The 26,114-nt window shown below is 36.9% G+C and overlaps 2 protein-coding genes across 3 annotated transcripts in view; both read right to left on the bottom strand.

The window, feature by feature from the left end:
• Positions 1-6,214: 6,214 nt before the first annotated feature.
• LOC135212520 (uncharacterized) lies at positions 6,215-13,898 on the bottom strand. The gene is made up of 7 exons (XM_064246042.1): positions 13,742-13,898; positions 12,003-12,080; positions 11,388-11,708; positions 9,746-9,991; positions 9,286-9,588; positions 8,775-8,874; positions 6,215-6,452 (listed from the first exon to the last, which is right to left on the bottom strand). The coding sequence occupies exons 2-7, from the start codon at positions 12,076-12,078 to the stop codon at positions 6,353-6,355; spliced, it is 1,146 nt and encodes a 381-aa protein (XP_064102112.1). The 5' UTR covers positions 12,079-12,080; positions 13,742-13,898; the 3' UTR covers positions 6,215-6,352.
• A 2,466-nt stretch (positions 13,899-16,364) lies between these two features.
• LOC135212519 (uncharacterized) overlaps positions 16,365-26,114 on the bottom strand; it is a 28,341-nt gene continuing 18,591 nt past the window's right edge. For both annotated transcript variants that reach the window (XM_064246040.1, XM_064246041.1), the window contains exons 7-11: positions 25,136-25,465; positions 22,156-22,395; positions 21,574-21,858; positions 19,502-19,757; positions 16,365-16,582 (exon numbers count right to left, since the gene is read on the bottom strand). In XM_064246040.1, the coding sequence (XP_064102110.1) occupies positions 16,567-16,582; positions 19,502-19,757; positions 21,574-21,858; positions 22,156-22,395; positions 25,136-25,465 (1,127 nt within the window). In that variant the 3' untranslated portion in view covers positions 16,365-16,566. The remainder of the gene's footprint in view (positions 16,583-19,501; positions 19,758-21,573; positions 21,859-22,155; positions 22,396-25,135; positions 25,466-26,114) is intronic.

The raw sequence follows: 26,114 nt of genomic DNA, 5'->3' as shown, positions 1-26,114 counted from the left end.
AAGGTATTAGAAAAGATTACAAGGTCGTCCATATAGGCATGTAGGATATCCCCTAACAAGTCTCCAAACACTATGTTGATAATTCTAGTAATGTTATGGGAGCACAACGTAAACCAAAGGCATACGCAAAAATTCATGTCCCCTGGCTGTGCTGAAGGCAGTGTATGGGATACTCTCTTCTTCTAATGGTATCTGGTGAAAGCCTTTAAGTAAGTCCAAACTGGTAAAATATTTGTTCTGGCCTAGTAAAGATAAAATATCGTCAGTACATGGCACTGGGAATCGATCAGGGATCGTTTCCTCATTTAAGCGACGGAAGTCTACGCAGATACGCCAAGTTCGATCTTTTTTCGGTACGACTATTAACGGAAAATTATAAGGGCTGTTCGATTTCCTCATGACTCCTTCTTCTAGCATTTTACCTACTTCATCATTTATCTCATTCTGGAATTTCATAGGGAGTCTGTACGAAGGTACATAGATAACTTTCTGCTTGTCTTTTAACCTTATTTGGTGTTCTATGACATCCGTTTTTCCTAAGGATCCATCCGTAGTGGAAAAAACATCATGATATTCAGTTAAAAGATCAAGAAATTTCTGCTGAATTTCTTCTTCTTGAATGTCTTTATTGATTTTATTTTTTATAGATTGCAAAAGGGATTCATCCGCAACTGATTGAGCGTGATTGATCTCAGCGACGGTAAGAATGCGATGTTTATAAACTTCCACATCCAAGATATGTTGATTTTTGTGAATTACTAAAGTGGTATTCAAATCATTACAGACTTCAATGTTACATTGTTGTTGTGAGCCAACTGTATACATGGCTTGTGTGACGGACAATCCGTGAGTTTTCAGTGTCGGAAAGAATTAACATTTCAGATGCCGGCAAAGTTTTCTTTACTCGCACTAATATATTCGAAGTTACGTTTGGCTCGAGAGTTTGCGTGCAATCTGATATTTCGGGGGAGCGAGAATTCTGTTGGGTCGCATGGATTATTTCTTGATTCATGAGACAAGTGATTGGTTCTTCAACGTACGTTCTGTTTTATTTGTTGTCCTTTTTGTCCAAAACTGATTTTAAGGTGTTAGAAGACTTATAGAATTTTCCTTTGATATACACGCCGTGTTTGGCAGGGGCTAAGGTAATGTTTTGAGTGCCCATAGACGGGTATCCTATAATTACAGCTGGATACATATCAATGTTTTGTACAACGATAAAGGTATCGGTAAACGTGCGCTTACCGACCTTGTACTGAACATGAGTTACTCCTACCACATTTAATTCATTATTTCCTATACCCGAGAGCCGATACGATACGAAAAACGACATCTTCGTACTACGCAGAGTGATATATGGAACTCAGTCTAATCTTCGCCTCCTCACTACGGGCCACATGTACAGGTATCTGATTTCATTCTGTTCCGACATTGCTGCCTATAATAGCGTGACTCATTCCAACAGACTTTTACGCAAGTTAAATAACCTAATAGACAACAGCGCATGGAATAATCTTGAGCAACAAGACAAAGTTTTAAACTTATCCAACACCCCCCTTACTGTAAATCAACATTTAGTTTTAAATTTTGCCCTTATGCCAGACCGCAAAAACAACCTAGACTTCATAGTGGCTTTTGATAAATTTATATCTGACAAAAACTACAGCCGTGAAGAGATATGTTTAAAAGAAGTGTTACTAAATGCTTTAACTGACTTACATAAGAAATATCCTGTTCCCCGCAGACTCATGATAACCATCCACTCGCTAAAAAAGTTAGATGTTATAATAAGTAGATCCGACAAAGACGGCAAAATCGTAATAATAGACAAAGACTTCTACCTCGACAAAATCAACCAGCTCCTTAGCGACACAAACACTATGGAAAAACTGACGAAAAATCCCCTCAAAAACGTTCCCACAGAATTTTTTCGGAAAGTAAGATTAATTGGCCAAGACAAAAAGAGTATTGAACTATTAGAGAAATTTAAAGTAATTAATCCTAAATTACCCTACTTTTATGGCCTTCCCAAAACTCACATAGACAATCTTCCATTCAGACCCATCGTTTCATGTGCCGGAGCTTTCAATTACAAAATTTCTAAATGGTTAGCTGGCCTCCTTTCCCCTTTTTTAGGCACTTTTTCTCCCAGTCACATTAAACATTCGGAAGATTTTTGTCACAAATTCAGAGAAGCACATATTCCACTTCACAGCATAAAACTTTTAAGCCTTGACATAGATTCCATGTTCACTAAAGTACCAGTACAGGACGTTCTTCAGTTTTTAAGGGTAAAATTATCCCCCTATTCAGATCATTTCCCATTGGCGCTTGACAAAATAATAAAGCTAGTTGAATTATGTGCATCTAATAACGTATTTTCATTCAGGAATCATTCTACAAGCAAAAATTCGGGTGTAGTATGGGTAGTCCTTTAAGTCCTGTTCTAGCCAACCTGTACATGGAATACTTTGAAACTACAGTAATACATGCAATAAAACCCAAAAACATGCTGTGGATGAGATATTTGGATGATATCCTAACATTTTTGGATAATAGGTGGGGTAATTTTAATGAATTCCTCTCGAAATTAAAGGCATTAGTGCCCAGCATCAAATTTAAAGTTGAATGGGAAACAGACAACAAAATTCCTTTTCTTGATGTTTTAATAATCAGAGATACGACAGAATACAGATTTACCATATACAGAAAACCAACGTTCTCACTTTCATACATTCACTACTTTAGCTATCACGATATTACTATCAAGATAGGTGTAGCTAGCAACCTGTTATTAAGAGCCTTACGAATTTGTTCCCCAGAATTCCTAGAAAAAGAATTTGAACTAATTCGCAAGCAACTTTCGTCTTTAAATTATCCTGACCATATAATTGAGAAAGCAATTCACAAAGCAAACGTAATTTTCTACCGACCCCCTAAAGACAAGACCAGAGATACACCCAACAATAAAATAAAAATTCCCCATCTGGACACGATTAAGAGAGTAACCCATCCCCTCGGAAAATCTAACCCTTTTGTATTTACTTACCCAAACACTTTAGCCAAATCCCTGATTAACGTCCAACAAAAGACATCTCCCAAGGACTCTGGGGTATACGAAATCCCATGCCAGGACTGTGACCAATCTTACATCGGATTTACAGGTAAATCACTTCCCCAGAGATTAATACAACACAAACAGTCAGTTAGGTATGGACAACAGAACTCGGCTATTTTCAACCATATAAATGAACATAACCATAGAATAAACTGGAATTTGTCACGTGTAATTTATAGCAGCAACTGCCGGTACAAGAGTCAAATGATGGAATCTGCCTTAATAAAAGAGAGGCAGGTAATGAACATCTCAAAAGGAGCATGGATTTCAGATACGATCGACAAGGTTTTCATTCAACCAACACTTAAGAAGATTAAAGGAAGATTATCAGCGGGAGTGACCTAAATTGGCTTGCCTGTGGATGGACCTCTTGGTATAAATACCACCTTTTCTGTAAACTTTTCTCATTCATCTACCTGAAGAGGGAGACAGCAGTCTCTGAAATATAATACTTTTTTTCTCTATATTTTGGTGTTTTTATGGGCTTCTTTTTATTATATATATTATATATATAAATATATATATATATATATATATATATATCTATATATAGTATTATAAATGTCATGTGAACTGAGTTTGATAATTTTATTTCGTTGACTTAAAAACAATTATATATGATGATTTGAAAATTACCCCTGTGGTACTATAGAGAGTTATTGCGCCTTGATACATCTGTATAAAGTGGGCAGTAATATGGGAGCATTTTCTCAATCTCTGCCTGAAGGAACCCATTGCAAATGACACAAGGGACTCCAAAAGCGACTCCAGCTATTGTCGTATGAGTGATTGGAGTCCAAGCGAGTTGGGGCACTTAAAGGAATAACATGTTACGTGATTTAATATCTTGTACAATAATGTAATGTCTTCTGCAGGATCCTGGTCTCGTGTGTCCTTAGCCTTAGTAAGGTGTAAGTTTGATCAGAATTTCATTGTTATTCATAGTCAAGTCAAATGTAGAGTCTGGACTCCAGTTATGGACGGAATCCACATTAGAAGAAAGATGATGTTCAAACGATGTATAAATCTTAGTATAGAATTTTCAACTAGTTTATGAAAACTAATCATTCTAATATGTAATGAATAAGTTGTTTGATGATAAGCCAAATTATCCGCGTGTGACGCCATTTTATACGAAAAGTAGGCTATACATGTTTAATTGCTGTTTCTTATGTATAGTTCTTGATGTTTTCATGAAGTTATTATGATTGTCCGTTTTCCAGACATAAGCCCCCAATTTTTTAATTAATTAATTAATTTATTTTAGTTACAACTTTATACATCGCTTTTAAATCCTTACTAACAATGTTTACATTATAACCGCTGGTTTTTTCTTCAAATTATATCAAATATACAAAATTTTCAGAGTAAGCGTTACTTAGCGTTATAAGTAGTTATATTAGTTTTAACGCACTATTCATTTTCTGTTTTATTCATTTAGTTTGTTTTGCCATTCTTTCAGGTAAGTCTCGAACAGCAGTGAAATGAGGGACCGGCTTGAAGTATTAGCGTGCAGGTAAAAGTACCACTCATTTTAATTTTCTCCAGAAACTGCCTAATGGTTATCGTATGTATCACCTTAAAATGACGCCATAGTTACAAAACAGTTTAATAATTTGTTTTACATCACACATGAACCTTTTATGATTCAGGTGCGCGTGATGCGTTTATATATTGGTTTTTCTGGTTACGTGATAGATTTTTGTTGATAGATGCATAGATATAGATGACTGCATTTCAGTAATATTGTTGTGGTTAGCGATATAGGCTTCTGTTTGTACAGTTCTCCGAGGAAGGGCCAAATTCCCTTTCATTTTGATTGCGTTCCGGTAATATAATTACGATTAACGAAGTTCAGCATAGAACGTCAGTACAACATTAGGGTTTAGCAGTTGTAATAAAGGCCGGAAGGTACAGCATCGCTTTTGTTTAACTGCTGGGAATCCCGTACCGTTTGAAGGCCTTGAATACATTTGGCTCATCATAGACTTTTTCATTTTCTCGTCTTGGATTTATAATTGTACGTAAATTTATGCACCAGCCTACTCGAACTTTTGGTCGTAATGTATAAGTGTACTGTAATCTACTAGATTTTCAAATCGAAATGCCTAGTGTATATGTGTACTGAATTTTACTACTAAATTTTCAAATCGAGAGTTTTTTCTCAGCTGTCACTAAGTTGCATGAGCGCCTCAGTGGTGTGGTTGGTATTGTGTTGGCGTCCCACCTCGGCGGTCGCGGTTTCGATTCTCGGCCATTCCATTGAAGAGCGAGAGATGTGTATTTCTGGTGATAAAAGTTCACTCTCGACGTGGTTCGGAAGTCACGTAAAAGCACCATACAAACAAACAAACAATCTAAGATGTATGAGATATTGACTTCATTTGGTGCTCGCCGAAGATATAAAGAAAAATTAATCCATATTTATGCTATGCATGGATATGAACATTCACATTTGCTCGCGTATTTACAAGAATCGTCGACGAATTCCTGAATGGCAGCGATCATTACAGATAAAAACACATTCAGTATAGCCGAGTGCTCTACATAGAATCTACTGAAATGCAACGCAGCAGATAAGATAGATAACGAATGAAAGCGAAAGGCCATTTTGCGGTTTCCTGTACGCCATAGTAAACTCCAGTACGATGGGAGTAAAAACCTGTTATCTCGTCAATCAATTGTTTTGTGTTCTCGATGATTCTGGTTCCATTTTCGACAAGCACATTGCATTCTTATCGCAGTATTTTGCACGAAACAAAACAAAGAATGAAAGTGGATAATGTAAGACAAAATAGAACCACCTTTGCTGCAACCGTTGATTGGACTTGATTGATGTCTATAATCGAGTTAGTTTATTAATTGACGGCATTCAAAAGCACGATTACTGGCTTTCTCAGTGTCGTTTGTGTTACATGTTACACGGTAAAGCATAAGGGGATACAAGTTCTATAATTCATGTATAAGAGAGAAAAGAGGTCATACGCTCGTCTCTTGTATGCATAAGCACATTGGCACATTGTAAGCATCATTTCTCATATGTTTTTTCTACCTTTTCCTCGGTAAATTCATGAAGGCTTAAATTGAAACAATTCCAGTATTGTAGTTTTATTTTTATTTCCTTTGTTCTTGTACCTTCCTCTAGTGAATTGCAGAAGTGTGGAACATCTACTCAGATTGGACGAGGAACCAAAAGTGGTGAAGCCTTTCAGTTTACGATAAGACAGACCTAATTTACGTAGACGTCACACGTTTCGGGATGAGACAGGGTTCTGTCGTGGCACTGTCTTGTTCCCTTTCCTCTCTCTTTCTTCTCTTTGTCTGCTTCCTCCTCCTGTCAATAGGTTATCCGATTAATGTATTTGCACATAGTCGTTCGAAGATTCATAGAACTTAGAAAGTATTACTCCCTACTGATAAGTACAACAAGTAAAACAGCTTATTGAATCCGTTAAGTGCGAAGGCTTTACATTTGAGTGAGATATGTCTCTGTCGTTTCGTTCCTTTGATGCAAATTTGACCTTTCTCAGACTCACAAGAACTAAACATGTAGATGCAGCAAAAACTTAAATTCCAAATTCTCAAGATTTCATATTCCAAGTAAAAAACAAGAACTGATGCAAAAATTAAGCAGATCAGATGTACTATTTACATTTTGATGTCGGCTTTATGAGTTGCTCAGATAAAGTCCAGGTTTTGGGTGCTCAGCTGAACGTCCCCGTAGGAGGGTATTGCCGTCAGTGCACCTCATGCGGTGCACTGTAGGCATTACTTCAGGTTTATGCAGCGTGCCTTCGGCTCCTAGTTGCGACCCCTTTCATTCCTTTTACTCTACCTCCTACCTCCTTTCATATTGTCTTTCTTCCACCTTACTTCCCACCTTCTCCTAACAACTGATTCATAGTGCAACTGTGAGGTTCTTCTCCTGTTAACCTTTCAAACCCTTTACTGTCAATTTCCGTTTCAGCGCTGAATGCCCATTCTCTTTACATCCCAGTTTCCATTATATTTTTGAATTACATTCTTGTGCCGTCTTAAAAAATTTCTGGTTCCCTGTAATATTAGAACACATGTTTGGGTCACTTCTGAAATTTTGGAATTAATGGTGCCATTTTTGCAAAAGAGAATGAAAAGTTTGTAACTTCACTCCAGGAAAATATGGCAAATCATCACCACCATCAGTCATATTGTTTTATTCCCAAGTTTGCATTGCTTTTCAAATATCACGATTAGTAATTTTTCTAGAAATATATTCTGTACTGTGACACTTGGTAATTAAGCTGTAAATTTACTGTCTGTGACTATACGAGCGTGATGGAATGCTTTATCTTTTTTTTCATGCTGAAGAAAAAGTATAGTCAGCATTTTATTTATTTTTGAAATTATTACAATAAATTTGAAAACGTGTAGCTGGTTTGGAAGGCCCGGAAATCACTTGGATGTCTAATATACTGGAGAAATAGTCTACCTTGCTTAGGAATGTCAGGCACACCTTCACTGCAGTGATCATATACTATTTACCCATAGAAAACTTGAAGAGATTGAAGCAGCACTCAAGAAAGCTAGGTAATATTATAGTGAATCTTGTATTTTGGTTTCACTGAGGAGTAAGAATTTGTACTGCTCTTGTGTAATAGGATAAGTCTTTCAAGTAGTTGACACTGGCTGCTTTCAGGCCACCGTCATCGAGAGGGTGACATTCTCGTTCTTAAAAAGGCAGGTTGCTTGGGCTGGCTGTCAGGGACTGGATGGTTTCTTATGCTGTCATATTTCATTTTAAAATCGTGATTAAAGACCAGGCAGTTATTTCCATGGAATATTTTCTCCTTCAAACTGGGGTATATTTAAAGGTATGGCATCTCAGAATTTCTCCATGGTTTTTCTTTCACGTTTCAAAAAGCAGTTCTAAATGAAATCTACAAACCTGAGGTCTGTTTAAAAAATCTCACCAGTAGTGATTTACTTAAAAAGGATAACTGTCTAACACTGTAGGACAAATTATTTAGAGTGATATTTTCCAGTTCTTGTGAAGACTACAGTTTAGGGGACGTTCATAATTTTTAATTTATTTTTTTACATAGAAAATTTTTAAGATAGCTGTGAAAACGAGTTTTTATACGGGATGTAAGGAAAACATTATTTCTCTCCAGTGGAGGACAGCATATCTAAGCATCTAAGCTGCCTTATTAACCCTTCGAAAGTTTTGTGATTGTTTCCTTTCAAAGAAATAAGTCTTTTTGTTTTCTTTGAAGTAGATACCTCTTTTGTCCATGAAGTATCCACCATTCCCGAATGAGCTCAAAGAAAAGGGAAACTTATGGTGGCATTTAAGGTTAAAAGCCGCAGAATTTGGTATTAGAGTTTTTTTCTTGATGTTTGCTTTCTTATTGGAATGAACATATAATTTCATCCTGTCTTGCTTTGAATAAACTAGCTGTTGTATTAACTTGAAATAGCTTTTTCTAAGACTTTGGAATTCTGTTGTACTTGTGTGTTTTTAAACCACCTGTGTATTATTTGTGAGTGTGAAATCTGAAATTCTGGAATTATATCAGGGAATTCAAGATTATGAATTCAACATGAAACAGAGCAGTAAATATATGAAGTAACATTATATCTAGTGACTGTTGAACTGTATTGTTAGAAAGGTACTTACACAAAAAGCATGGTCAGCAGAATTATGAGTGCCACGCCCACTGTAGTGCCTATGAAGGATGCAACAATGATGCCAACGGTTTCAGAGTTTGGTAAATTTCCTGTAAAGATAGGTCCATGTATTTTAGTGACTTCCTCTGTTGATAAAAGTCTCAGTGAGTAAAGCAATTAAAAAAACTACTAGTAACTGATGTTGTCATATGATACTATAATTGGATATTAGAAATGAAACCTTTGATACTTTATTTAAGCTTGAAAACTGGAGTAATTCATGAGTGTTGAGATGTGGCATGAGTTACCAGTTTAATAGCTATTATGAGTGCAAACATTCTTAAATCCTTCGATAAATAAAGTTCAAGAATTCATATCCTAGATTATAGATGCTATGATATTTACGCATTCCATCTTCATTTGGGACACTGCTTTGAACAGGAATCTTTTATCGAGTAGACTTGCATTGTAACAAAAATATATATACTAATGTTAAAATTAGAGGGTTTAGTATAGTTTACCTCTGAAAATCTGTAAACTTGATCCACAGACATAACCATATTCGTCAATTTGAACAACAAGAACCATGAGTTCTTCTTTTTCTTCTGTCAACATAAACTCGTGTAAGCATTTATGTTTTCCGTTTTCATTTTCACTTTGCTGTTTAGCAGTAGAACAGTTATAGTTAGAGTTGGACAGGACATGACTGTAGTCTTCAGGGTCAAAGGCTACGACTTCTATTTGTGAGTTTTTGTTGTCTGTGTAAACGGTTACTTCGATACTTCTTGAACTTAGAAGAGACAGAGATGGTGTTGGAGACATTTCTGAAATGCAAAGAGTCGTGTTATTCTTAGCCTTTAGAGTCTGTTTATATGTATTAGAAGCTAAGGATTCCTCCAAGAATTGAATGAGGATGCATTGCGAATCTTTGACTGAAAGTTGCTAGTTTTTTAATATATTAATGATTACGTAAACACTTGCCTTTAAAAGACGTTTCCCTCTCATCGCAGAGCTGCACCGTCTTATGGGATCCTAGGGAGGCCTCCAGACATCTTTCAATAAATGTAGGCTTTGGATTTGGTGAAATAAAGTAACACTTACTTTCAAGCCTTGAGCAGTTTAGGTCACCCACTGAAATGTGGTTAAGGCGGTTACCTACTGCCACTCGAACTGAAGATAACAGACTGGACTTCTCATCTCCCACCCAAGCCACATTTGAATGAAGATCTGTTTAGAAGTGTAGAGATCAAGGGTAATCTGCTGTTCATTAGGAACTAAAATCAGAACATGAATATGCTATTTTAGACATGAAAGGAACTATGTTAAGAATTTTATGAATAGGGACTACAGCATAGGGTAAACAACCGAGTGGACTAGCGGCGGCCACCTTCAGAAAAAGTACTTTAACACGTCCTGACACCGGAGATGGGCACCAGTCACGAGTCATAGGTCGTGGGAGCAACACCCCGAGACACGAGACTCTTGACTGGTGCCCATCTCCAGTGTCAGGACAGGACGTGTTAAAGTACTTTTTCTGAAGGTGGGTCCGAACATGGTTAAGGTGGCCGGAGCTAGTCCACTCGATCGTTTTACCCAATATATTATGCGTTCTCTACCGGGGACTAGACATTCAAAGTCTCCCCTGTTATTTACATTTTCTATTGTTCCACTTGTACTGCCTCAGAGGGTTTGCCAGACTGAGGAAAGGTGATTATTGCATTCCTACATTGTATATTTGTATTCGCACTTTAACCTTTGTAAGAGTGTAGTTAGATACAGAAAGCAGAGACACTCCTCTGCTTACGAACTTACAGAGATACCAACAACTGTGATAGTAAATTAAAACTGTATTTTGTTGTGTTATTATCATAATTTGCTTAATGTATTTAAGTTTTAAATATCATTCCTATTAATTTGATACTCTATAAAATACATTTTAGTACTATTATTGTGTTTTAGTACAGAAAAAAACATAAATATTACTGTATGTATTGGCTCTTGAGTAGGTATCAAATTAGACCTACAAACAAATCAAGATACGAACAGTCATTCGGAACGTAACTCGTTCTTAAGTAGAGGAGCAGCATCTAGACAAATGAAATTTGCTGTACTTTTGTCCCACTTTCCCCCTTTTCCACACGGCCCTTATATTCTTGAGAAGTTTTGCTGGACACTAAAATCAAACTTGAGATTGTACCAGCTGGTACATTATTTTGGATGTAACAGACCATGGTTATTCGTATTAAAATCTCTTTGCGTAATGGTGGACGCAATATTGGACTGGGGCTCAGAAATGTAAGTGAAATCCGAGATAACATCTTAACAGTTGGGAGCCTAGTGTTTTTCAGTAAGTACACTAGGTTAAAGACATCTGCTCTCTCTCTCTCTCTCTCTCTCTCTCTCTCTCTCTCTCTCTCTCTCTCTCTCTCTCTCTCTCTCTCTCTCTCTGACAGTCAGTCTGCACTCACATCAGGAAATGCAGATCATGTTATCAGAATGAATCCTAGATCGTATTTGATTTTTGTTCATAACTGTAGACCATGATAAAGCACAGTGGATTACAGTGAAATGCCAAAAAATCCTATACTGCAATATTAATGCAAATGAAGATCATAAAACTTACCTACTATGGGAAATCCCAAATAGACCATGGCAGCAACTTCGACATTGTTTAGTGCTTGAAGAAAGATGTACTTCGAGTCCGGTAGATTGCCCTCAAAAATTAACTCCGTTTCCGTTGAGGGTTTGCTGCCGTCAACCAACTTGGTCAGAGTGGTTGTGTCTCCATCGTGCGACTGAAAAACCAGTTTCCACTCAACAATGTTGTAAAGGGGGGGATGAGGAGCTATTGTTACCTTGGTGCTATGGTTCTTGCCAGTGGGATCATCCCGTTTCATGATTTTGCTGATCTTTGTGATGTCGAGGTTGATGGCATTTTTGGATGCTGGCGAACGAGGAACAAGCTTGTAGTCTATAGGTATTTATATGCATTTGTGTGCTCTAGTTATGGCAAGGTGTTAAGGTTCTAGTAATAATTCTACAGATTAGATACCTATCCACATCCAAGCAATATTTCAAGTTAAAAAATACGTATACACTTTTTGAATTTCATAGAGCACCAGTAATATACGTTATAAAGAAGGAGGTTTATAGTTATGGGAACTGAAGGAGTTGCATGTGATTTTTTAAATAAATATTGTTCATTTATATAACTGAGAAGTGTTGCGACATGTCTTACCTGACTCGAGAATTAGTTGGCACATCACATTTGTTGTTATGATTACGAAAAAGGTTGTCCACTGCAGTAGGATCATGTCTGGAAAAATGGGAAAAATACAGGATGAAAAATATACTTTGGGGTATTTTTACTTGCGTATTGCATCAGTGGGTCAGATTTTACTAGCGTTGCAAATATTTTCATAAACAGGGGGCTTTTGACATGATTGTTGCCCTTTTGTTTTTGAAGCCATATGGGACAATTCAGTTAATTTTATTTTTGTGTTCTTTTTTGTAAGATAGTTGTGTTTTTAATTCAATGCTGTTATTAGTCTGTTGGTATTAACGTCTTGATTTCACTTACATAAGGATAACATTCAGTTCTGAGAAGACTTAGGTTGGCTTGCATTGATCAACTTCCTGTTTATTGAATTCATAAACTTGAAGATATAGAAACCAGTGTTTTTGTTCACTCGGGGAATAAACCTACAAACTACAGTGTTGTTGTTGTTGTTGTTCTTACTGTTGTTGTTCTTGTGGGAAGGGGGTTAGGAAAGCCCTATGGAAAAGCCTAAATAGGCCTGAAAAAGATGTTTTGCGTTGAGTTAAAGGTACAGGAATTTTAGGATAAGATATTTAGATTGATTTATTAGAGTAAAAATTAAAAAATTAAAAATGTGCTTGTTAAACAGTACAGAACAATTATTTCTAATGAAATACAGTATAGCGTATTTTTTTAAATTTTTGTTGGTAAAACAACGCACTATTTGACCGTAGATTTTGGCACGCGCAACGAGTAAGCTGGAGGTCGGGTCACGCCTTGTTGATATGAGAAAGGCTGGCATTGGTGAATTTTATAGTAAATATAATCGGTTAACGTGGTATTCATATAATTAAAGGATTATTTTAGGAATATATTTGATCAACTTGGTGTTCAGTATAACCCAGATATTTGATTATGACAATGGGCTGGTAGTTTTGATTGTTAATACATCAGTTGATCAGAGACTGCAATGAAGAGGAGTGGATTAAAAAAAAAACTTGAGTGTTTTTCTTTCATCACCCTCCAGTGACTGTGGACCTTCCTTGCCCCACAGATATGACGTAGGCCAAGTGTTTCCCTTGCACTGTGAGTATGAAATGCAATATGTGTTTTCCTTGCACTACAAATCTGAAATGCACAAAGCATTCTCCTTGTCCCATATATATGAAACAGACTAGTATGTGCTTCCCTTTCTCCACAAATAAGTAGACTAAGTTCTAATCCGTGCCCCCATCAATATACAAAGTGCTTGCATTTTCCTTGCAAATACAGAGTTGAGTAAGTGCTTACCCCTGTCCGGCAGATATATATAGTGTAGTAAGTGCTTTAATCTTAATATAATGGGCGTTATGTCTGTCCATCCGTCTGTTATTCAATCACGGCCAAACGGCTGGTCCGATGGGCATAAAACTTGGCAGGGTTACAGTGGAGACCCCTATGATGGTTTATAATGGGGTTTCGTCATACTTCCCCCCACCCCCACCCCCTAATGGGCGTTATGTCTCCGTACCTTTCAAGGGACGGGTGGAAAACCGCCCAACCAGCTAGTGCGTTTCATCCATCATAGCATTGGCTCATATGTAATTCAGCCGGAAAGGTAACTACTTTCACTGATTATTCTTAATCTAATTGAGTCATGTCTGTTACGGCGGTGGTCGTGTTGCTGTCTTCATTGTTTGCTGAAAAATGTCGGGAAAGAGATGCACTGCATCACTTACTTGGTAATGAAAGATGGCCATCCAAGGTTTCTGTCTGTCCGCTCTGTAGCACCCAGTTCACTTGATTCACAGGAAGCGTTGGTGCTCTTGCATGGTACTCTGCGCTCTCAGTCTAGCTCTGCGCCTTCCAACAGATAGTTGTGATAACATATCTGTCCCCTTCCTTATCAGCTGCACTGACTAGCTCACGTTTCCTCGTTATTTGTTTTGATTTTCTTTGTATAGATTGCGATACTCAAGACCTTGGCGATACTGACTGTCAATATCAGGAATCTTATTGACTCCCTTCCCTATGAATGAATGCTTTACCATTCACTGTACCATATTTTTATTGATAACTAAATTGTAAGAGGAGTCTTATTTTCTCAGTGGAAGAGCTTAGGCATCTGCAGAGACATTGCACTTTAATCCCTTCGAGCGTATCTTCAGTCGTGTTGTGCTGTGATGCGGCCTGTTCAGTTATGAAGAGATATATAGGGGACATTCAAACGAGTGAATGTACTAGTATCTGTGTTCTCACCCACACAAACACACACCCACACACACATTTTATATATACATATATATATATATATATATATATATATATATATATATATATATATATTTGTGACTTGCATTCTGTGATGACTGTTTGGTCTCTTCATCCTTAAGACATTTGCTGGCCTATATTGTTCCAATTGTGGGAACTAGAGAGAACACTTCCTCGCCCTCTCATGAGCACTGGGACTAGGACTAACTCCGGATCGAGGGTTTTGTAGAGGTAGCTTTCGGGTCAAGCTGAATTCTTACGTTTGTTTTAAAAGCTGTCATTTTTAAACCAGACATAAGCTTTTGATCCTTTATAATACCGCATGACTGTCAGTTGATCATTTTTCTTTCACACACATTTCATTGAGTCGTTCTAAAGTAAATTGTCTGGATGCTGACCTTTTGAGAAAATGGTTAAGATTTTATTTGATTACATTATAGCAATCATGATTTCCCTGCATCGATGGGACGGTGCAGGAGTTAAGACCTCGTCAAGGTGTTCGCACTTCTTGGAGGACTGACGCTACAAGTCTTTACTTCCAAGAAAGACAGTAGAAACGAATAATGGTCGTTTTTATTGCGAGATAAAAAAAAATAACTTGGATCAGGCTCGTTCTTGTATCGATGACGTTCAGTTTCACTGTATGAATTTATTGTCCGTCTCGCTTTAATATCCTTGTCACTAACATGTAAGATCTAGTGTTTTAGTTTTAGATTGGCCGTCTGCAATTTTGAAGAAAGGTTGACAGCGTTTTGTTTTGTTTTGTTTTCAAGGCTAACAGTATATATATCTCCTTAATTAATTTGCTGATTTTAAAGGTTTGCACCGATTATTATTATTTTAACAGATTGGTTGATTGATTGATTTATGGCTTCTAAAACTGGCGTAACAGTTAAGTAATGAAACACATATATAATATATGATGCATATTATTAACTATTAAGCAGGGTAGAGACTAAAATTCGGTATTTAAAACGTCATGTATAAGAAAGCTTATGCATTCATATCTGTAGGAATCTGTCCAGTGAAAAATGTCCGTTGTGCTAAGTAACTTGGTCACACTAGTTATGATTTAACTATCGGTAAAGGAACGAAAACCTTGGTTTGATTTTTGCTTACTCGGTGAGTAAGGCTAGAAACTACCTTACTGAAGGGGTAGGAAAGGTCTATGGAAGATCCTGAAAAGGTCTGAAAAAGTGTTTCACGTTGTGTTGAAGATATGGGAATTTTAGGATGGGCTATTTATGATTTATTTATTAGAATGAAAATATAAAAAGTAAACAATGAGCACGTTAAACAGTACAGAAAAAACTATTGCTAATGAAATATGGTGTATTTCTATTAATGTTCGTTGGTGAAACAAGGCTCTATTCGACCGTAGATTTTAGCACGTTTTAGTTTGCGTTAACTTAGGAATATGTTTACAGCACATAGAACATGAAGGGGAAAATCTTGTACGCGTCCGGAAGAAGATGGAGGTCGGATCATGCCTTTTTTTTTTTTTTTTTTTTACACTACAGGTTATTTAATCAACTTCTGGGAATCATAGGGTGGCTCAGTAACAGTAGTAATACTGTTGTATATTATACACAGCATGTTATTACTATAGTAGATTCACATCAACCGTGCATTTGATGTCTAGGCCAGTTCCCTTGCGACGCTCCTGATTGGCTGTTGATAAGCCAATCACAAGGCTGGAAACTCTTAGTCTCTCTCGAGAGATCACACAGGCCGGATGTATGTTCCACCTCTCCTGAGGGATACTTTTGAAATACGTATCCCTCAGGAGCAGTGGATACAGAGTTTCCAGCCCTGTGACTGGCTTCTCAACAGCCAATCAGGAGCGTCATAAGGGACTGGCCTAGACATCAAATGCACAGTTGATGTGAATGTACTACAGAGGGTATGGAGGGTAAAAAAATACTCCTTAATTATAGTCGTCATCATAATTCCATAACTCCTCTGACGGGGTGAGGATTTTTGGAGTCATTTGCAATGCAGTCATTTTTGCAAAGGACTGTCTGTAACAGTAACAGATCTGTTTAAAAAATATTTTTTATTTATTTATAGGCATTATGGTTAATGAAATACTTTCTGTTACCCTGGATGTTATTAGTTTAATAGCCTGATTTAAACATAAAAAAAGTCATTTGAAACAAAAGAATCTGTTATTATATAGAAAACTCTGCCATTAAGCATAAGGCTGTGATATGCATCTGCAGGGATGCTGGAAGCCTCTTTTGTACTCTAGTGTTTGTACGGTTTCAGATTGAAGTTCTTGTAGTGGAAGCTTTCAAGGTGTTGTTGGCCTGTTAGGACAAAGAAAAATGATTATTCATGGTATTGTTTTAGGTGTTGTTAATTAAACTGATGTGTGTGTAATTGCGCCATCATTCTACAGTTGTTGTGAAGGACTTGTAATTACTTAATATTTTATTTTAATGATACCTAACCATCCAGCAAAAGTGTCTAGTAAATTTATCTTGTATACAGACTAGACCAGTGTGGTAGATGTTCTTGTAGTGAAGGAGGAATTTGAATTCAAGAACAAAATCAAGTAAAGTAGAGAATTAACTGTACTTATAGAAGTCAGGCACAGAGTAAACACATATTTAAAGTTGGAAAAGAGAAACGAAATTCTTCGCAAGAAATATACATTTTTTTTGACATAGAACAATGACTTTTTTTATATATACAATCCCATAACTCATAGTTGTTATTTCATACATCACAAGTGTTCCCAGCTACCTAATTTCTTGTGTCATTACCTGTAAACCATTGGAAAGGGGGACAGTTGGAGAGGGGAATAAATTATGAGTTATGGATTGTAAATAAAAAGAACTATATTTTTTAGAAAAAGAATATTTGTGTGATAATACGCTCATAACTTATATTACATAGATCTCCATTTAGGTGGGAAGGCTTTTGAGTTATTAGATCCCAGTCTACTAATACGGTGGACTGGGACCAGAATAGTCCTTGAAATGAGAGCTGCAGGCGACACAGTCTCCTATAAGTTAAATAAGTCTTAGTTTAACCAGACCGCAGAGCTGGTTAGCATGCAGCTCTCCTAGGGCTGGGCCGGAGGATTAGATATTCTTACGTGGCTAGGAACCAACTGGTTACCTAGCAATGGGACCTAGTACAGCTTATTGTAGAAACCGAACCACATTATATCGAGAAATGAATTTCTAATCACCAGAAATAAATTCCTCTGGTGCAACGTTGGCAGAGCGGGGAAAAATTATGTAGCTATTACAGTAACAGTGAAGTGCTAGTCCTTCGTCTTGTATGGCTTTATGATGTAGAACTGGCTAACCATGGAAAACTAATCATTAACGATGTCATAATTGGGAATAAAGGGAGGATTAATGGTGTGGTGATGATAGTTCTACTTACTCACTATGTTTGCTGTGTACTTTCGTTGTCCTACGGATATGACACAGACCAAGTGTTTCCCTTGCCCTACAAATCTGATGCAGTGTATGTTTTCCTTGCACTATAATTCTAAAATAAATTGAGTCTTTTCCTTTCACTACAGATCTGGTGCTTTGTGTGTTTTCCATGCACTACAAATCTGAAATGCATTATGTGTTTTCCTTGCCCTATAAATCTTTAATGCATTGTGTTTCCTTGCAAGGTGATAATACAACCCTGTTTGAGGTGTCAGATGCCACCTGCTTATGAATGAGAAATGAGAGGTTATGTGCAGAATGTAAATCCATAAAATATTTGGCAGCAAAACAAGAGAGGTTATTGTTGTCCTGTCTCATTCCAAATTTCCCTCTGGTTTTCAGATGCATTGAGCTTTTGGCAGTTGAAAGTTAGTCAAGAAAAGTATTCAGGCGAGTCTAACACTGTGAGATGGCTCTGTCTGCCGCAGTTCAGAGTAAGCGCTTGGTTGTGAGACCTATGACGTATGGAGGATTGATGCACTAAAACTAAGAAGGGATCATTAGGAAATTGAGAACTACAAAGCCTTGTAGTGCTTTCAGCCTGAATCATTACTAATACGGATGAGGGAAGAGGGAAATGTGTGCTTTCCAGAACTTTCAGGCTGTCTTGAATTGCCACCAGATCTATGAAACGTTCCTGTGTCTGGTTGAAGAAATGACGGTGATTGCTTACACGATTTCTTTCGGCTTTGATGGCAGCTTAAGTATGAGAGGAACAGAATTTTACTCAGGGTTTTTTCTCCAGCTTTTTGCCTGTGTCTTGTTTGCTGCTTTTGAAAGTGAACGGGAGCGGATGTGATGTCCGGCACGACACCAGTAGTCTACATTAGTAACTACTTGGTGTTAGAAATACCGCAAGTATTACTAAATTAACATGAGTTGTTGAATGAGTTTGCCTTGGAAGTATTGACAGTGAACAAGGACAGATGTTTGTCATGCTCAGTGCTCTTGAAGTATTTCACATAAAAGTGAGTAACTTGTGATTGTAGAGATGACATTTTAATGAAGAGGTTTGCGTTCATATAACAAATGTAGTAAATATTTGTCAGGATTAGCAGGGTTGGCTTTCTATTCATGGGGGTTAGGCCTTGTTGGGTGTAGGGTTGCTGGAATTGGAGTAACGCAGCGTGGTTTCACAGTAACTGGAGTTATAGGGAAGCCCGTTTGATCGACTGCAAATAAGTCAATTGATACCAATAGTTTAAGGAAGGCTATATAGTTCCATGAAGCTGGAAACAGTTCTTTTTGGTAGTACTAAAGTAGAAAAAAAATTCAGTAAGATCTATTGGAAAGAGTACAACAGTATGGGAAAAAGTTAAAAATTGACTGGTGTACAATACTGTTGTACACCAGCGAGGCAACAGTAAGAAAGAATTGCAGTTTCATCTAATAATAATTAGGCCAACTTCATCATCAGAAAGCATACTGAAATTAAACACATGACGCTGCCTATCTTTTTTTTTCTTTTTGTCCTGTAGACAAAATAAATAGTAAATGAATACCTACGAAAGCTTGAAGATTCCATTCATTTTTCACTTGAAATGTTAACCTTGAACCATTTTGACCAAGACTATTTATTTGGTGTACTACTTAAATTTGAAATGTTAAAAAATAATGGGTAACTAGGTGATGTAGGTCTAAGACTTGATGATAAGTGGTTTAAAGTGGTATGTACATGCCCCTCATCTGAAAAGTGTAACATTTTAGTTATTTGGCATAAAAAAAGAGAACAAACTACAGGTTATTGATGATCGTTGACAACAGTATACTCACATATTTACTACTTTTCCCACAACGTTTAGGTCTCCATTTTGGTGTTTCTTTACTCTGACCGTGTAGGAAGTGTGATCGAGGTCCGGGAAGAAGGCCAAGCATTTACTGACTTCGTCGGCCCCACAGGTAACATGTAACATGTTGAAGGAACCCGGTACTTCTTTATCCAGATAGCAATCGTAAGTGGTTTTGTCATGTGCACTCCAGGACGCTTGTATCATGTCTGCTAAAATGCCCATGGCATCGGTTCCATAATCTGGAATGGTAAGCTTTCTTTAACCATACTATTAAATTGCTGTGTCAACAGTTATAAAATTCAAACTCGAAGAATAAGAGGTAATAAAAGCTTTCCCTACGTATTTTACGTTCTGGCTTTAAAGTACAATCGTAAAGTCAAGAAACTCTAGTCGCTTGATAGTAAAATGAATTCATAAGTCAGTGCATTGAATATGACAAAATTTAATATAACCATTGCTTATACACGTTCATTTGTGCAGTACTATGTATGATTCTACATATCTGATGAAATTTCATATTTCCTTTCGTAAGTGACTGAAATTACTCCCAGCCAACCAATGTATAGTCACCTACTTTCCTTGGAGGCCTCATACTTTTAGCCTGATTAGGTCTCTTAAATGAAGAATGTGATGCATACGTAAGAAATTGATGAGTTGGTTATGTTATCGGTAAATGCTCAGTTGTCAGTTTAAAACTCGTACGTATATTTCAATTTGATGGTGTTGCCTCTGTAATTCTTCCAAAACAGTATTGGGTCGTTTCTCTAAAATTGCCGGTAGTTGCTCGTTTTGCAGTTTCATGTTGTCAAGTTGATTTTCCCCTTTCAACATAAAACCTGCAGTGCTTCTCAAAAGCTCTTTGTGCTTGGAAAGACTTTGTCGTTGCTGACCATACAAAAGGATGGGGAGTTAATGTGAATTTGTTTAAATATGACAAAACATTTCAATCGAAATATAATTACAGCGTGAAAAATGAGATTAGAAATGTTTCTGAATAGGTTCAAGTATTGTGAACACTCGGACTGTAGTTTAAGTCGCAGCTGAAGTAAAGACAGATTAGAAATGACTGAGAGAAACTGGGTGGAAATGTTAGTTGCCAAGAAAGAAGATTATGAAGGTCAGAATCAGAGTTATTTGACATGCAAAAGAATAGAAGGTCGGCTTGAAAAAAAAGAAGAAAATTCTGGTGATAGAATTTCTTACATTTTCATAAAATTGCTCAACAATTATAGCTGCGCCAGTGAGTTTGGGTTATGGTGTTAAAACGTCTGTTAATAAGTAAGACTTCTTGACTGCATAGAGGTTCCTGGACTGTATAAGAAAGTTAACCATTTTAAAGGCCCGAATTTACTTTTATTCTACCACGTATTTGATGGGGCACATTGGTTATGCTATGGTGAGAGTGTCTGGCTGCTCGTTTTCTTTGGTTCTACAGAACCAACTTGTCTGCCACGACTGACTTAGTATATACCACGATAATCGTAGTTTTTGCCGACTGTAGTATTACTATACTCTTGTTTTTTTCCATCTGTCCATCCGCCTGTGGTGTTTTCGCATGGTAACACTGCGTCCCGGGCTTTAAATAGTTACACTATGTGTAAGTTTTAGGTAAATTAAAGGATATCTGGGTGTACATTTACAACTGAAAAGTGTTTTAATAATTTACTGTATGCGAATTACACCGTTAATATTCGAAATAGGATATTATTTAAAGCCCGGGACGCAGTGTTACCATGAACAAACACCACAGGCAGATGGACAGATGGAAAAAAACAGAGTATAGTTACTGATGGTAGCTTTACTTTCTACTAAATGGCTGTCACCGAATATTAGTGTGAAAAGCTGCAATAGATGTAAATGGTTCGTAATAAAATGAGCTACACGAGAGAGAGAGAGAGAGAGAGAGAGAGAGAGAGAGAGAAGCCGAGAGAGGAGAGAGCAGAGAGAGAGAGAGAGAGAGAGAGAGAGGGAAAAGGGGGGTTGAGGATGGCCAAAATTTAACCTTGAGAAAATAGCTTAGAAACAAATTCTCCACTCTGACCATGCATTACTTACCCTCGAACGGTACCATAGTCGATGCTGCAACTGTTTCCTCATTTAGCACCACCAGCAAGATATTGGAGTTTGGTTGTGTAGTAACATCTAGGAATGTGCAGTTCCTCAGACCTTCGGAATCTCCATTTATTAATTGGCATTTGCCAGGACTGTGATTGGTGTCATCGTAGTAAATGACTTCTTCCATGGTGTCTGCTTCTCCCTGGAAATCCACCGTGATTGTCATACTTGGCTTGTCGTCTGTCGCTGGGTAAAGTAACTCCATGTATTGTAGGGGAATAGTATCTGCAATGAAATTTAAATGCGGGTGTTAATTCTTTTTTTTTAGATAATTTATCTCTCTTTTTACTTATTTATTTTGGATCAAGTTTAAACCTTCAATGCGTCGTCCACCTCCCTGAAATCTTGACATAGCAGCCTGGACCGTGTCTTCAGAAATTCTTTAGCAGTATGTTCCAGGGGATTTTTCACTTTGTCAGAATTGGAAAAGCAATATTTTCCAGGGAATTCTTCCCTTTGTCAGAATTGGAAAAGTCTCATGAGTGTTAGTGCAATGTAAATGATTCGGGGATAATAACTTACCTTGTAGATGAATTATGGTGCCGTCTATTTTGCATTGTTCCATTTCAGTGGAATTAAGGTTTGTTCCTGCTTTTCTGCATAGGTTTAAAGGTTCCTTGAAATCATCTTCCATTGGGAAATATGTAGTTGAATTGGCCGGACATTCTCGACCATTGACTGTCAGGTCCAACTCATCTGTTCTGGCTCTTATCCACAGTGATGAATTTGTTCCGACCTCATTTATTGTTGGTGGAATAATGTCTGTAGTGAAAAAGATTAATAGAAGTCGGCATTGGTTCAGATTATACATCCTTGAAGATGTAATTGTTAGGTTAAATTACCTATATATATTTATATATATTAGAAGTATATAATTAGATATATCTATTAATATATCTATATATATATATTGTATATATATATATAATATATATTACATATATGTAATATATATTATATTTAAATTTTTTTATAAAAAAACCAACTAGATAATATTAGATCTAGATAATTATACATATATATATATATTATAGATACATATATATATATAAATAGGATATATATAAAATATATAATATATTATATAATAGATATATAATATGATATATATATATATATATATGTAATATATATATATATTATTACATATTATATTATATATACTTATATATTATACATATATATATTATGTTCTATATATACATATATAATATATATATATATAATATCTAATATCTATATAATCTAATTAATATATATATATATAATATAATATATTTGTATCTGGTAACAGGTGACCAGCAGATTCTATGAGTAAACTCTTATCTTACTATATATGCCCAGTTGTTTTTTTTTTTCGTGGTAACATTTTTGAGAAGCATCTCGGTATAAAACTTATATTTAGTGACGCTTTCTTCACTTTGAAAGAAGTTTTGTGATTATGAAAAACATCTGAAATATGAAATGAAATTTCCGTTTTTTTTGGCTAACTCGGGGAGTAAACCCACAAACTACTGAGTGCCTCAGTGGCGTGATCGGTATGGTCTTGGACTGCTATCTCTGTGGCCGCGAGTTAGATTCTCGGGCATTTCACCGAGGGGTTGAGATGTGTATTTCTGGTGATAGAAGTTCATTCTCGACGTGGTTCGGAAGTCACGTAGACCCGTTGGACTGCTGTGCAATTGAACTTTAGCCCTCAGCATATTATTACTGTCGTTACCATTTCTATGAATACTGTTTTTTTATGCTTCTCCAGCAATTGTGTGGATATTGCCGGTTTATCGTCTATCTTTTTTTTATCATGTTATCTCATGTATCTAGGTTACGTACGTTATTTTTTCTACTTTTTATATTCCATGTATATGGCTTTGAGCTGTAATAGAATTTGTTATTATTGTTATTATTGTTATCAGGAAGCAGACCCTCCTTGAGGCTATTTTTGTTGAATAATATGGCTGCAGTATGCGAACTGATTTTTTACTGAGTTTTCACAATTTAAAAAAAATTCTCAATTACAAGACAAATTTGAGAAAACTCAGTATAAAATCAATTCGCATAATACACTCATGTTATTATTATTATTATTATTATTATTATTATTATTATTATTATTATTATTATTATTGTTGTTGTTGTTGTTACCTAAGGATTTTATTTTTATTTTCGTGACTAGGAAAAAATTGGTTACTTAGCAACGGGACCTACAGCTTATCGTGGGATCTGAACCACATTATTTCGAGAAATTAATTTCTAATCACCAGAAATAAATTCCTCTGATTCCCCGTTGGCGGCAGGCGGGAGCGAACTCGGTTTACCAAACTGGTAGGCAAGTATGCAACCGACTTGTCCAAAGAGGAACTTAGGGCTTTAGCGCCAGGCCCAGCGGATATTGGGTTGTCGAATTTCTGGAAACATTTTAGCAGCATAACACAGCTTCCAGTCCCAAAGTCTACTTCTACTTCCAGTCCCAAAGTATCTTTCTATTTCCAGCCCCAAAGTTTACTTCTGCTTCCAGTCCCAAAGTCTGCTTCTATTTCCAGCCCCAAAGTCTACTTCTGCTTCCAGTCCCAAAGTCTACTTCTACTTCCATCCTAAAGTCTACTTCTATTTCCAGTCCCAAAGTCTACTTCTGCTTTCAGTCCCAAAGTCTACTTCTACTTCCAGTCCCAAAGTATCTTTCTACTTCCAGTCCCAAAGTCTACTTCTGCTTCCAGTCCCAAAGTCTACTTCAACTTCCAGTCCCAAAGTCTACTTCTGCTTCCAGTCCCAAAGTCTACTTCAACTTCCAGTCCCAAAGTCTACTTCTGCTTCCAGTCCCAAAGTCTTCTTCTGCTTCCAGTCCCAAAGTCTACTTCAACTTCCAGTCCCAAAGTCTACTTCTGCTTCCAGTCCCAAAGTCTACTTCTGCTTCCAGTCCCAAAGTTTACTTCTGCTTCCAGTCCCAAAGTCTACTTCGAAGAACTTCCAGTCCCAAAGTCTACTTCTGCTTCCAGTCCCAAAGTCTACTTCAACTTCCAGTCCCAAAGTCTACTTCTGCTTCCAGTCCCAAAGTCTACTTCTGCTTCCAGTCCCAAAGTCTACTTCTATACATATAAACAAAATCCCTTTATTTGCCCCCTCGGTATTTGCTGACTGAGGTAAGGAATATTATTGTTGTTGCTGGTGTTACTGATAAAAAGAATAAAAAGGTTGGATAATGGATTTGTCTCCGCGGTGCATACTCTAGAGTCTAGACTACCTGGTTAGTTTATACGTAAACGAGATGAATTGATACGTGAGTCGGAATTCTTTATTGAATATATTATGTAGAGCTCTGCCTCAGTTTTACAAGAGGTGTGTCAGACTTTTCCTCTTTCTCTGTCTAAGCTTACTGATAAAAACAAGGAAGATGTTCAAGATTTCCGAAGTTGTAACTGTGATTATGTTTGTTCATCATATACTTGAAAATGGAAAATAAACTTTTTTTTCATAAACTAAGTGTAAAAAAGTTATTAACAATTACCTTCAAATTGTGTGTCTACTTTTGCAACACCCAGTGCATTGTCATCGTCCTCCGATCCGTGGGCAGTGATCACCAATGAAAGGTTTTCCCTGTGAGCCAGAAGTGATCTGTCAATAGTAAAATTGAAGTTCCGTTCTGCGTCGGAAAGTTGTCCGCCGGCCGTGACGCTCTGAATAATTGTCTCCTTGAGTTTTGCCGTTTCTTTGGAATCGATGATCGCCAAGTAAATGGTCCCGACGTCGATAATTGTGGAAATTGATGATGAAAGAGCCACGGTATAATCTCCGGAGCCTAATTCGGTGAATTTCGTGATTGTCAGAGTTGCTATATCTGTTAAAAGAAGACACTTTGACTAGCTATAAAAGTTTCCAAGCTCCTTTTCTCTGCAGTTATTCCCATTAGATAGGCCTAACTGTATGTGCTTGTGCGTAGTAATGTTTGAAAGGTGTATAGTGAAAAATACAAGCACGCGCACACACACACATTGTCATTAGTAGCTTAACTAGTGATATTCAATACGTGAGTCATGAATTCATTGTGAAAAGGTGAATAGCATGAAGAGCTTACATACGTGAAGACTTGCACCACATTGACTAGTAGAAGCGCAGAGATTGGTTGCAGAAATTCAAGAGATATTTAAAACTAAAAAATCATTGAAACTATACAGTTGCTTCTTTCCCATTGGTGTGAGAAGCTTTTGTGACTTGGGAGATGTGGCTAGTGTCCGTGGGAAGCAACATATCCGAAACATTATTGATAGGCCACAGGTAAATGGACGAAAAATATATAGGAGAAGGAAGAAAGCTCCCGTTACTGTCGAAAGGGACGAAAAGCAGTCATTGTGTATCAGAGTAGAGCGGAAACGGAGGGATTAGTAAGGCTTATGAAAGTCTAGTTTTTGATAAAGTGACACCGTAAGGATGTTCTGAAAGGTTTTGGCTTTGAGGCTGGAGCTCTTTGGGTTTGGAAACTTAACAGA

The sequence above is a fragment of the Macrobrachium nipponense genome, chromosome 41 (genome assembly GCF_015104395.2).
Source record: "Macrobrachium nipponense isolate FS-2020 chromosome 41, ASM1510439v2, whole genome shotgun sequence".
In the NCBI taxonomy this organism is placed as follows: domain Eukaryota; kingdom Metazoa; phylum Arthropoda; class Malacostraca; order Decapoda; family Palaemonidae; genus Macrobrachium; species Macrobrachium nipponense.
This window is presented reverse-complemented; position numbering and strand designations above follow the sequence as displayed.

What these genes read in the sequence shown, in the direction of transcription:
- LOC135212520 (XM_064246042.1), bottom strand. Translation starts at nt 12,078, where the DNA reads ATGATCCTACTGCAGTGGACAACCTTTTTCGTAATCATAACAACAAAT. An exon ending in CCAACTAATTCTCGAGTCAG is followed by an intron (nt 11,709 to 12,002) that starts GTAAGACATGTC and finishes CTCGTTCGCCAG; the next exon opens with CATCCAAAAATGCCATCAAC. An exon ending in CTGCTGACCATGCTTTTTGT is followed by an intron (nt 6,453 to 8,774) that starts GTAAGTACCTTT and finishes ACCTATTGACAG; the next exon opens with GAGGAGGAAGCAGACAAAGA.